Source organism: Anabrus simplex, chromosome 9, assembly GCF_040414725.1.
Source record: "Anabrus simplex isolate iqAnaSimp1 chromosome 9, ASM4041472v1, whole genome shotgun sequence".
In the NCBI taxonomy this organism is placed as follows: Eukaryota; Metazoa; Arthropoda; class Insecta; order Orthoptera; family Tettigoniidae; genus Anabrus; species Anabrus simplex.
Window position 1 is genome coordinate 105,320,736 of NC_090273.1, and position 13,284 is coordinate 105,334,019.

The 13,284-nt window shown below is 40.8% G+C and overlaps 1 protein-coding gene across 3 annotated transcripts in view; it reads left to right on the forward strand.

Annotated features, from left to right (window-relative positions):
- The first annotated feature begins 12,940 nt into the window (after positions 1 to 12,940).
- LOC136880998 (facilitated trehalose transporter Tret1) overlaps positions 12,941 to 13,284 on the forward strand; it is a 33,114-nt gene continuing 32,770 nt past the window's right edge. For 2 of the 3 annotated variants that reach the window (XM_068229210.1, XM_067153574.2), the window contains exon 1: positions 12,941 to 13,094. In XM_068229210.1, the coding sequence (XP_068085311.1) occupies positions 13,025 to 13,094 (70 nt within the window). In that variant the 5' untranslated portion in view covers positions 12,941 to 13,024. The remainder of the gene's footprint in view (positions 13,095 to 13,284) is intronic. The other variant, XR_011018699.1, reaches the window with a different exon arrangement.

Consider the following 13,284-nt stretch of genomic DNA (forward strand, 5'->3'; position numbering starts at 1 on the left):
CAGAGTTCTGTAGTTCTTACCGGTCCGAGTATTTTCCGTATAATTTTTCTTTCCAGTACTTCTAATGTATTCAGCTTGTAATTCAGTACTAGACATTTACACGCGTATAGGCATTCCAGTTTGACTACTGTGTTGTAATGTTGTAATTTGAGGTCTTTAGATAAACACTTTTTGCTGTAGATATTCCTAGTTGTAGCGTATGCTCTTTCCAACTGGTGTATCCTTTCTTCTACAGCAGATTTTTCCAAACCATTCTCTTGAATTGTTTTTCCCAAATATTTGAATTTCTTTACCCTCCTTATTCGACCCATTTCTGTTATTAAAAACTCTGGAGAATTATTTTTAATATTTGACATTAAAAAAATTCTGCAGAAATTCTTAAACATGTTCTGTTGGCTTCTTCCTAGATATTGACTTGTATTGCTGCATCTTTCAGATTTTTAAAAGTATGGCAAAAGCATCTGTAAATTCTAGACCATTTATTTCAAAACCTCTGTTCTTGCATTTTTTATTCCAAATTCTTACTATTTTCTCCAGGACACAATTGAATAGGAGTAGAGATAAACCATCACCTTGCCTTACACCTGTATTTATTCTAGATGATTCAAATATTTCACTCATAAATTTTACTTTCGATATGGTGTCTGAGGGTTTCACGGATTAGATTTGCCAATTTGGTTTTAACTCTGAACTCTCGGATTATTTTATTTAGAATTCCCCTATCAACAGAGTCAAAAGCCTTTTAAAAATCTGTTAATGTTACTACTGTGTCTTTGGAGTTCATTAATCTGTGACGGATTATGGACTTCAGGTTGAATATCTGTTCTGAGCAAGATCTGCCCTTCCTAAATCCACTCTGATATTCACCCAAATGACTGTCAAGAGTTGCTTCTACCCTGCTCGGTAATATTGTTGAAAACATCTTATAAGCTACTGGCAAAAATGGATATACCTCTATAGTTGTTGACATCTTGCTTGTTACATTTCTTACGCAAAGGATGTACGAGTATTACAGCCACTTTCCAGTCTTTCGGGATTTTCTCCATTTTATTATTATTATTATTATTATTATTATTATTATTATTATTATTATTATTATTATCATTATCTGAAGATAACCCGCTTCGCTGGGGTTTTTTGTACATCCGTGGGGTTTTCTCTGTCTTTTTTTTCTATTTGCTTTACGTCGCACCGACACAGATATGTCTTATGGCGACGATGGCAGAGGAAAGGCCTAGGAATTGGAAGGAAGCGGCCGTGGCCTTAATTAAGGTACAGCCCCGGCATTTGCCTGGTGTGAAAATGGGAAACCACGGAAAACCATCTTCAGGGCTGCCGACAGTGGGGCTCGAACCCACTATCTCCCGATTACTGGATACTGGCCGCACTTAAGCGACTGCAGCTATCGAGCTCGGTTTTTCTCTCTCTAATAGAGAAGGCATCCATTAAAAGACCACCCTTTTTCTGTTTCTTCTTTTATTTTTATTATTTCGGGGTACATGAATATCTTACATTCTAAGTCATTTCATGGAAATACATTCTTATACACTACAGTTGGTGTCTTGTTGTCTTGCGCATGCACAAGCATATTTTATGCTTGTCCGACACGGGAGAAAGCAACAGGAAACAGGAATCCTTCAAATTAACTCCGCAACTGTGGTACGTTTGACCCCGAGCCTTACTGATCGTCATGCTACGAGGTAATCTCACTGGAAATTGTAATCGTTTGAAACAAAATGACAAATCATTTGAGATCAATGGAATTCCTGGTATGAAAACCGATTTTCCTTTTCCTTTGCCGATTAGGATTACTGCCGCGATGATATAGTAAAGGAGCTGTTTCAGTAAGTAGGGCCTATCTGCTTGATATTGAAGAATTACAGAAAATACTCTCAGATGTACTCAAGCAGCAAACTGTTATGGTTCGAATGTCACCACACTCCTGCGAGATGAATCAAAGATGGTATATAAAACCAAGGAGTACACATCACAACCTTCTAGAGTACAATATCACTCCGTTCCCTCCAGTACATTCTCACTCATTTTAATACATTCAATGAAGAAATCAGCCAATTTCAAGCCCCACATCTCCCACACTACCACAGATATCGATAAGCAATCCCCATAGTGCACGATGGGAGACTTGAGGCTACTACCACACACGAAAACCAGTGGTCTGCGGTGACAGTCGAAGCTGCAAGGTGAAATATACGGAAACACTCGTCTATTTTTATATATAGTCGGCCACTTTCAACCCCTATATCTCCCACACCACCACAGCTACACACACACAACCAACACAGTGCATGATGGGAGACTCGAGGCTACTACCACACATCCAGTGGTCTACGGTGCGTATTTGTGGATCCAAGGTGAAATATACCAACACACGCGTCTATTTTCATATATAGTCGGCCAATTTCAACCCCCCATAATTGCCATACCACCACAGCTACATACACACAACCACTACAGTGCACGATGGGACACCCATAGCTACTACCACACGCAAACACCAGTGGTCTGCGGTGGGTATTTGTGACTCCGAGGTGAAGTATACGGACACACGCGTCTTTTTTTTTATATAGTCAGCCACTTTCAACCCCCACATCTACCCTACCAGTAGAGCTACCGACATGCAACAACTGTAGTGAACGATGGGAGGCTCGAATCTACTAACGCATAAAAACACTAGTGGTCTGCGGTGGATACTTTAGCTGCAAGATGACATATACGGACACACACGTCTATTTATATATGGATTATATTATTATTATTATTATTATTATTATTATTATTATTATTATTATTATTATTATTATTATTATTATTATTATTATTATTAAACCAATACATCGCAATTCGGTAATATCCCGGTGGCATAGATCACTTACAGTAATGTGATAATAAAGTTAAAACATAATTACCCAACAACAACAACAAGAGTACAACAAGCGATTCCATGGAAAAAAAAAATATTACAAGAAATACTATAGTTTAACATTCTAAATCCAGCATCATCGTATACAAATTCACACACAACTTAAATATTTGCCGTGCTTAACTCTACAGCTTACAATACTATAGGTTGAGCTTACTACTAGCTTAACATTACAAGTGATAATAAAGTTAAAACATAATTCCCCAACAACTACTACTACAAAGTACAACAAGCAAATACACGGAAAGAAAATATTGCAAGAAATACTACTACTTTAAGATTCTAAATTCAGCATAATCACACACAAATTCATACACAACTTAATCATTTCCAGTGCTTAACTCTACGGCTTAAAGTATATAGGTTGAGAGGACAGGAAGGAAAGTAGGCCTCCCTCAAACAGTGTACAGGTTACAGTAGGTGTAAGAGAGCGATGAGAAGGAAAGGGGGAAATTGTAAAAGACAGGTGGTCTAATGTTTTAAGGGGAAGGAGATTGCAGAATACAGGGCAGGTGTCTGTGAGAAATCGGTACGAGGTACTGCAGGTAGAACAATACAATACAATACAATACAATAGATTTATTTTGTCTGGCAAGATTAAGGCCATTAGGCCCTCTCTTCCATCTAACCAGAAAAGACAGTTTTTACATGTGCAAAATTGAAATAAGTACACTTACAATTGAAACATCTTGCAACTACTAAACAATACAATATTATGATTAAAAAAAAAAAAAAATAGGAGAATGATGAAGATGATGATGATGATGATTATTTACACAATTATGACATGATTAGCTAATTTCTATTATCCTTAGTAATAACAGTGGGATTATATAAAGTCTCTAGTTTGAGGGAGGTTAAATCTACAATATCTCCATAGCATTACTTAGTAGGTAGCGGTGACAAAGTTGCCTAAAACTAGCAGGCGAAGCTCCTCTGACAGAGACGGGCAGTGCATTCCATTGTCGTGCCGAAGAAATAACAAATGAGTTTGTGTATCGTGTGGTGCGGTGAGGTGGAATAGATAAGAGTGTATCAGATTTTGACCGTGTTCCAAAACTGTGATTGGATGAGAGGTGGTGAAATTGACTGTACAAGTAGGGAGGTGAGCATGAGGAGAGTATTCGACGAAGAAGACATAAAGCATGAAGATTACGGCGCTGTTTGAGTTTTAGCCAACCGAGTTCATCGTAGGCAGGTGTAACATGGTCAAAGTAACGTAGGTCACATATATAGCGAACACAGGCGTTTTGCGCGCGTTGTAGTTTGTCGTTAAGAGTAGTAGTCAGGTCGTTGTACACGGCGTCACAGTAGTCGAAGTGAGGCAATACCAGAGTGCAAATAAGGCGTTCTTTTAATATTCGAGAAAAAATGTTGCGGAATCTTCTAAGTGAGTTGAGTGTCGCAAATACTTTCCTGGAGATGCTGGTAACCTGCTGCTTCCAAGAAAGATGTTCGTCTATCATAACGCCGAGATCTTTGACAGATTCACTGAAATTAATGGGTGAATTTTGTAGGTAAAGTTTTGGTAAAGTGAATTTGCTTATAGTTTTTGAACAAAGCCGAGGATGTGAAATTATTATAGCTTGAGATTTTACGTTATTTAATCTAAGTCCATGCATGTCAGTCCAGTTACAGATTTCTTGTAAGTCTCTATTGAAATTTTTAATTTCGTCGGTTAGTCTTTCCGGTTCACAGTGCAAGTATAATTGTATATCGTCAGCGTACATGTGGTGTCTGCAGCTGTTTACCGACGACGTAATATCATTTATATAGACAGAAAATAGAAGCGGTCCTAGGACAGACCCCTGTGGAACACCAACCTCTACGGATCGCCAGGATGAATATTCATTGTTGTTGTTTTTTACACACTGCAGACGACCACGGAGGTATGAATTCATCCACTGAAAACTGTTTGTCGAGAACTGGAGTTTAAATAGTTTGGAAAGTAGTATGTCTATGTCAACAGAGTCGAAAGCTTTAGAGAAATCAAGAAGAGCTAGTATGGTAACTTGTCTTTTGTCCATCGCATTGCGAATGTCGTCTGTAACCTTAAGTAGTGCAGTAGTAGTGCTGTGGTTACGTCGAAAACCAGACTGGTGTTCGTCAAGAATATCGTGTATTTGCAAGTAGTTGGAGACTTGTTGGTGTACAATGAATTCTAGGGCTTTTGAAAGGACCGATAATATGCTCACAGGTCTATAGTCAGTTACGTCTTCAGGCGGTGATTTTTTAGCGAGCGGGACGACAACGGCAGATTTCCATAAGGAGGGATACGTGCCAGTCATTAGTGAGTGGTTAAATATGTGAGTTATAGTAGGTAAAATTATGTCAATTATTGTCTTAATAAGTTCTATTTCTATGTTGTCTATCCCTTTGGACTTCGATTTTATTCCAAATATGGCTTGTTTAACTTGCGAGGGTGTCACATGTGAAAAGTAGAATTTTTCTCTGTCAGGTGCAGGGGAGTTGTAATTGCTGTATAGTGTTCTATGTTTCCTTTCTCTGTCAATGGTATGTCCGGGAGTGGTAAAATATGTATTGAGGGAGTCGAGGGATACGTCAATAGGATGGTCGTCTCTTTGTTTACCTATTCCCATGTGTCTTAGTTCTTTCCAAGCCATAGCAGGTCTAGTATTTTTATTTAGCAGGGTATGTGCATGTCTAATTCTAGCGTTGCGTACTGACTGCGATGTTTTATTTCGTAGCCGTTTAAATGCGTCAAAATTGTCTTGTGTCGGTTGTCGCTTAAACTTTCTATGTGCGGCATCTCGTCTTGCCATTAACTCCTTTAGCTCTAAGTTTAGCCACGGTGCTGGGGCTCGCGTTACCCGTACTGTTTTCGGCGGGGCGTGTCGATCATAGAGCGCTGTCAGATATTCGTTAAATATGTTTACTTTAACGTCAATGTCGTCAACTGTTAGTATATGGTGCCATGGAACATCTAGTGCGTCTTCAGTGAACATACTGTAGTCAATTTTAGAGAGATCTCTGAATGTAATAGTCCTTGGTTTTTTCTTTCGGGTCTTTAAGGAGTAGGATATGTATATTAGGTCATGAGCTGAAATTCCTGGTACAGATGTCTGTCCGTGTTGTAGTACTTTGTCTGTATTCTTGACAATCATTAAGTCGATTGTCGTGTGTGACGTGGCGGTGTGGTGAGTAGGGGGTGTTTGCAAAATGCTCATATCGCAAGATGTAGTCATGTTTAAAAGCTGCCGACTTTCGGAATTGTTGTTTCCGGTGTCTGTGTTAAAGTCGCCCATGACAATTACATGTTCATATTGCGGGAGTACGCGTAACAAAGCATTTTCTACGTCCTCCAAATGTCCAATCGCAGGTGGCTTGTACACCACACAGACAGCACATTTCTGATGGGCTACGATTATTTCCAAGAGCAGGAACTCCGGTCTTCTATTGTATTCGCTATCTGAACATGCAATTATCGTAGGCTTTAAACTGGTTTTGACTATCGCTGCTACACCTCCCCCCCTCTTTCCAGCTCTGTCGTTCCGAAGTAAACAGTAGCCAGGTATGTTGAAAGTCTTCGAAGGGATCAGATCATGAAGCCAGGTTTCAGTGAGAAGGCAAACATCAAATACGTCCGGGACAAGTTCTTTAAGTTCGTGGAAATGGGCAGACAATGAATGTACATTTAGATGGGCTATATGGAGACCTTTCGGGAAAGAGGAAACTTTAGCTAGTAGCAGGTCTCTAGTTGAGTGAGAAGGAAGGGGGGTAATTCCAGGAGGGGTCAGTGGACAGTTGTCACAAGGTCGTGTTCTGTTTGTGGAGAGTGGAGGGGTGAGTGAGGCCTTGAACGGGATTGTGGCTGGGAAGGAATGTCCGGTACTGTCAGAGGAGAGTAACCCATTAGTGCTCGTTGCCACCTTATGAAAAAGTAATAATTATGCGAATGAGATAATCTAACTAAAGTGAGCTAATCTAATTACCTTATGAAAAATTAATAATTATGTGAATGAAATAATCTAAGTACAGTGAGCTAATCTAATTAAATTACACTAAGGTGGTATTTAAATAAAATGAAATATAGTAAATAGAGATCAGAACAGTCAAGTGAATTGTCCGTTTAGTTGCTATCTCTATCCTCCGGTAAGTCACACAGCCGGTTAATGCGCACTTTGCCCCCATCGAGTTTCTTAATGATGATATCGCCGTCTGCAGTCCAGCAGTTCGCTACATGGAAACGGTGAATGGCAGCCTTCAGTATGGAGAGTCTAACGGACGTGAGATCTTCGCGGATGGTAACATGAGTGCCTTTTAGTCTCCTTTTGTTACGGAATACTTCTTGTCGTGTACGATAGGAAGTAAACTTGACAATGATAGGCCGAGTTTTCCCTACTGATTTAGGCCCAACACGGTGACTTCTATCAATATCATTGATGTTTATATTCACGCCTATATCTCTGAAGACGTTTACAGCAAGTTCGTCAGTATTTTCTTGTGAGCTCTCCTGCACTCCAAAGATTCTAAGGTTATTTCTCCTACTATATTGTTCGAGAGAGTCGCTTCTAGCTTCGAATTCTGACCTAAGTGCCTGGATTTCCTTGTCCCGACACTCAAGTTTCTTCTTTAAATCCGCTACAAGTTCAGCATTGAACTGGAGAGATTTCTCTAGTTCCTTAACGACAAGTGTGGTCACTCGCTCCGATATCGCCTCTATAATTCTGTCCAGAAACTTACCCGAGCTGAGAGTCTCATTCAGGATCCTCGTGACGGTCTCTTCCACGAGGTTGGCACTACCGTTCGCTTCCTTGCTGTTGCGCTTGTTACTCCTGGTCATCTTGTTTTACAATGGAATATTTTAATGAACTGATAAAAATATGACCACAACAGGGAGACACTTTCACTTTAAACACTTTCAAACTATGTTTGCACACTTTAACACAACGTTTGATATATGTTACTAGGAAATAACACCTGCTAATTCACTTTGACTGAGGAGCTGATCTCACGCACGTCCGTCAGCCATCAAGGTAACAACAAAGGGAAGATGAGGAACAGGGAACTGTTGTTGAGAAATGTGGAAGTAGGAGGAAAGGAAAAGGTAGGAAAGAGAAATGTAGAGTAGACGATAGGAAAAGACAGGTGGAACAGGAGGTCAAGGGAGGGAGAAAAGGGAGGAGGAAGTAGATTCTGCAGCCGTCAGAGCTGACGAGGAGGGGAGGGGATCAAAGGAGGTGGGTATGGTTGAGGCTCTGGTCATGGGGGATTCCATAGTTAGACATGTGGGGAAAGTGTGTGGAGGAAAGGGAACTAGGGTAGAGTGTTATCCAGGAATTAGTTTAAGGCAGCTGTTGAGGAAAGTAGAAGAGAAGGCGGAGGGAAACGAGAAGGTGATGGTGTTTCACGATGGTACCAACAACGTAAGACAAGCAGGTATAAGTACCAAAATAGTTGGGGGTGTGTGGGATGTGGTAAATGTTGAGTCATGGCTGAGAAATGATTTAATGGAATCAGAAACTTTCTCACGGAACTGGAGTGTGTTCCGTAGAGATAGGATAGGAATGGTAGGAGGGGGAATATTCATTCTGGTGAAAGAAGAAATTGTAAGCTACGAAAAAAAGATGACAAACATGAAATTCTAGGTGTAAGGCTCATCTTTAAAGATAATAGGCAACTTAGTGCCTTTGGAATGTACAGACCGGGAAAGGGCAGCGCTGACTCTGATTCGGAATTATTTGATAAGATAATCAGCTATGTGGGAAACGATATGGAAATTATCTTGATTGTAGCGGGTGATCTCAATTTACCAAATGTCAGTTGGGAAGATAATGCGAACGACAGGAAGCATGACCAACAAACGGTAAGTAAGTTAATATGGGAAGGACAGCTGATTCAGAAAGTAATGGAACCAGCTAGAAGGAAGAATATCCTGGACGTGGTGCTGGTAAAACCAGATAAGTCCTATAGATAAACGGAAGTAATAGATGGTATTAGTGATCAAGAAGCAGTTTTTGTCGTAGTTAAAAACAAATGTGGTAGAAAGGAAGGTCTTAAAAGTAGGACTATTAGGCAGTACCATATGGCTGAAAAGTAGGCATGAGGGAGTTTAAAAGACGTAAATATGATCGGTGGAAAACGGTAAATTAAAATGTAAACAAACTCTGGGATGAGTTTACAGCAATTGCTGAGGCATGTGAAAACAAGTTTGTACCTTTAAAGGTGGTAAGGAATGGTAAAGACCCACTATATTATAACAGATTAAAGAGACTAAGACTAAGAAGGAGGTGCAGGTTGGAAAGAAATAGAGTAAGAAATGGCTGTGGAACATACATACATACATTACATACATTATCATTATAGACTGTTATGCCTTTCAGCGTTCAGTCTGCAATCCTCTGTGAATTTACTAAACGTCGCCACAATCCTCGATTTGCAACTAGTGTTGTGGCCTCATTTAGTTCTATATCTCTTATCTTTAAATCGTTAGAAACCGAATCTAACCATCGTCGTCTTGGTCTCCCTCTACTTCTCTTACCCTCCATAGCAGAGTCCATTATTCTCCTAGGTAACCTATCCTCCTCGATTCGCCTCACATGACCCCACCACCGAAGCCGGTTTATGCGTACAGCTTCATCCATCGAGTTCATTCCTAAATTAGCCTTTATCTCCTCATTCCGAGTACCCTCCTGCCATTGTTCCCAACTGTTTGTACCAGCAATCATTCTCGCTACTTTCATGTCTGTTACTTCTAACTTATGAATAAGATATCCTGAGTCCACCCAGCTTTCGCTCCCGTAAAGCAAAGCTGGTCTGAAAACAGACCGATGTAAAGATACTTTCGTCTGGGAGCTCACTTCCTTCTTACAGAATACTGTTGATCGCAACTGCGAGCTCACTGCATTAGCTTTACGACACCTTGATTCAATCTCACTTACTATATTACCATCCTGGGAGAACACACAACCTAAATACTTGAAATGATCGACCTGTTCTAGCTTTGTATCACCAATCTGACATTCAATTCTGTTGAATTTCTTACCTACTGACATCAATTTAGTCTTCGAGAGGCTAATTTTCATAGCATACTCATTGCACCTATTTTCAAGTTCCAAGATATTAGACTGCAGGCTTTCGGCACAATCTGCCATTAAGACCAAGTCGTCAGCATAGGCCAGACTGCTTACAACATTTCCACCTACCTGAATCCCTCCCTGCCATTTTATACCTTTCAGCAGATGATCCATGTAAACTGCGAACAGCAAAGGTGAAAGATTACAGCCTTGCCTAACCCCTGTAAAGTACCCTGAACCAAGAACTCATTCTACCATCTATTCTCACTGAAGTACGGAGAAATTGAACGAACTTACTAGGAAATTGAATCTAGCAAAGAAGGCAGCTAAGGATAACATGATGGCAAACATAATTGGCAATAATACAAATTTTGGTGAAAAATGGAAGTGTATGTATAGGTACTTTAGGCAGAAACAGGTTCCAAGAAGGATATTCCAGGAATCATTAACGAACAAGGGGAGTGTGTATGCGAGGATCTACAAAAGGCAGAAGTATTCAGTCAGCAGTAATTAAAGACTGTTGGTTACAAGGATAATGTCCAGATAGAGGAGGTGACTAATACTAAAGAAGTATTAAAATTTACCTATGATAACAATGACATTTACAGTAAGATACAAACGTTGAAAAAATAGAAAAGCAGCTGGAATTGATAAGGTTTCAGGGGATATACTAAAGACAATGGGTTGGGATATAGTACCATTTGATCTGCGGCCACGTCTGCAAAACAGCCCCTCCCCCCCTACCCCGCCTCCCCCATTCCTTGGCAAGTAGACTTCCTTATTTTATGTTACACTTCTCCTTTCCTTGGGCTGGCGAACGAAAGTTTGGTCCAGGTCGTATGGGTGAAGGAATGCCATTTACTGAATCGCGTTCCGTATGTTGCTTATTTGATTCCATGCTTTCTCGAATATACTGGTCTAAATGCTTGTCTTCTACATCTATAACGGGTTGTGTACTTTAGGAATAGTCTTAGAACAGTAAGGTGTGTTAGGAAAATGAAATTCACGCGGAATTTTCTGTAATCTTAGGTACTTTTCTTCGATATTCCATTAATTTCCCTTTTGGTGAGTTATATCATGAAAAGAAGATATACTATCCAGCAAATCCATTCTACCACCGAGAACAGGGACTTGAAGTAAGTTAAAAACCCAAACCCATGCTTCTACAGAACTGGCAGGCCTTAGCCTACCCAGCGACCGCTGCGCAGCCCGAAGGCCTGCAGATTATGAGGTGTCATGTGGTCAGCACGACGAATGCTCTCGGCCGTTATTCTTGGCTTCCTAGACCAGGACCGCCATCTGACTGTCAGATAGCTCCTCACTTGTAATCACGTAGGCTGAGTGGACCTCGAACCAGCTCTCAGATCCAGGTAAAATTTCCGACCTGGCCGGGAATTGAACACGGGGCCTCCGGGTGGGTGGCAGGCATGCCACCCCTAAACCACGGGGCCGGAAGAAGTAAGTTAGTAGATCGGCTAATAGGAGAAAGGATAGCAATTCCTAAGACTTTAGAAAAATTATTTGGGGAGTCTTTCTGCATCACTGAAAAAAAATTGTGGTTTTATCAGCTTTGAAAAGTTCTATATCAATACTGATACCATTTGTATAGCAACGCGTAAATCGTACTAATATTCCTCGTAATTTCGGGCAACATCTTCGTGGGGGAAGTGCAATCCTCTCGGCCGTTATTCTTGTCTTCCAAGACCAGAGCCGCTACCGCACCGTCAGAAAGGTCCTCAATTGTAATCATGTAGGCTGATTGAACATCGAACCAGCCCTCAGGTCCAGGAAAAATTCCTGACCTCGCCGGGAAACGAATCCGGGGCCTTTGGGTAAGAGGCGGGCAGGCTACCCCAACACCGCGGGACCGGCACTTTAATGACACACGATTCTTAAAAATGTTTTGTGGAGTTAGTGAGATGTTTAATGAATTATGATACAGTACATGAAAAGTACACGTTGACACTTATCGTAATCTTCTAATATTTTAAATTTTTTACTAAATATAAATACGTCCGTTTTGTGGTCTAAAAGTTAGTGTGATTAGCTGCCATCCCCCGGAGGCCTGGGTTCGACTCCCGGCTCTGCCATGAAATTTGAAAAGCTGTGCGAGGGCTAGAACGGGGTCCACTCAGCCTCGGGAGGTCAAATGAGTAGAGGGGGTTCGATTCCCACCTCAATCATTGTCGAAGTGTTTTTCCGTAGTTTCCCACTTCTTCTCCAGGCAAATGCCGGGATGGTACCTAACGTAAGGCCACAGCCGCTTCCTTCCCTCTTCCTTGTCTACCCTTCCAATCTTCCCATCCCCCGCAACGCCCCTGTTCAGCATAGCAGGTGAGGTCACCTGGGCGAGATACTGGTCCCCCTCCCCAGTTGTACCTCCGACCAAATATCTCACGTTCCAGGACACTGCCCTTGAGGCAGTAGAGGTGGGATCCCTCGTTGAGTCCGAGAGAAAAACCAAACCTGAAGGGTAAATTGATTTAATAATAATATGAAAACTACACTTGTCACTTCTCGTAAACTTCTACCAGTTTAAAAAATTTACAATATCTAAGTATAATACTGTTTCTGCTTTTAAATAGACATTTAATTTTGAAGAAAATAAAATGTTAGGGTTCTGGTCTCATTACAGAGACTAACAAACATACGTGAAAAAATATCAAATATACGTGCAGTTTGTGAATAAGTAACAAAGAACATTTGCAACAAGGTACGTGGACTCCATGTTAAGAACTTCTGATTTAGTGGTTATACTGAACATCAATTTACGCCGTGCAGCTGCCAGTCTAGCTGCTTGACGTCATGCAAGAATTTGACCCGCGCTCCTTAGCCGGTCTATTTCGTCAGCCACGACATCTCTTATAGTTATTTTGGAGTCAACATCATAAAGCTATTTCGTCATACCGCTTAAGACCCCTACCAGCCACATGAAGAACTTAATCACTGTAAAGACCTTCGAGACAATGCATCAGTACAGAATGCTTCAGGCACTTAACAAGTTCGCATTCCTATTTCCAGCATCACAGCAGAGTTAGCGCCCAGGATGTGTGACAGTGCAGCAGCAGTAAACAAGAATCCCAAGCAAATACGTCAATTTATCGCCGCCATCATAGGTAACTAAATTGTATGATAAGGCCTATTATCTGAAAACCACATATTAATAATACAGTCGATTCTCGATATCTCGAACCTCCATTGCTCGAATTTTCACTATCTCAAAGCAACGTCAATTTCCTGAGCGTTAGTTTTTTTTTTGTTTTTTTTGTTTTTTTGCTAGTTGTTTTACGTCGCACCGACACAGAT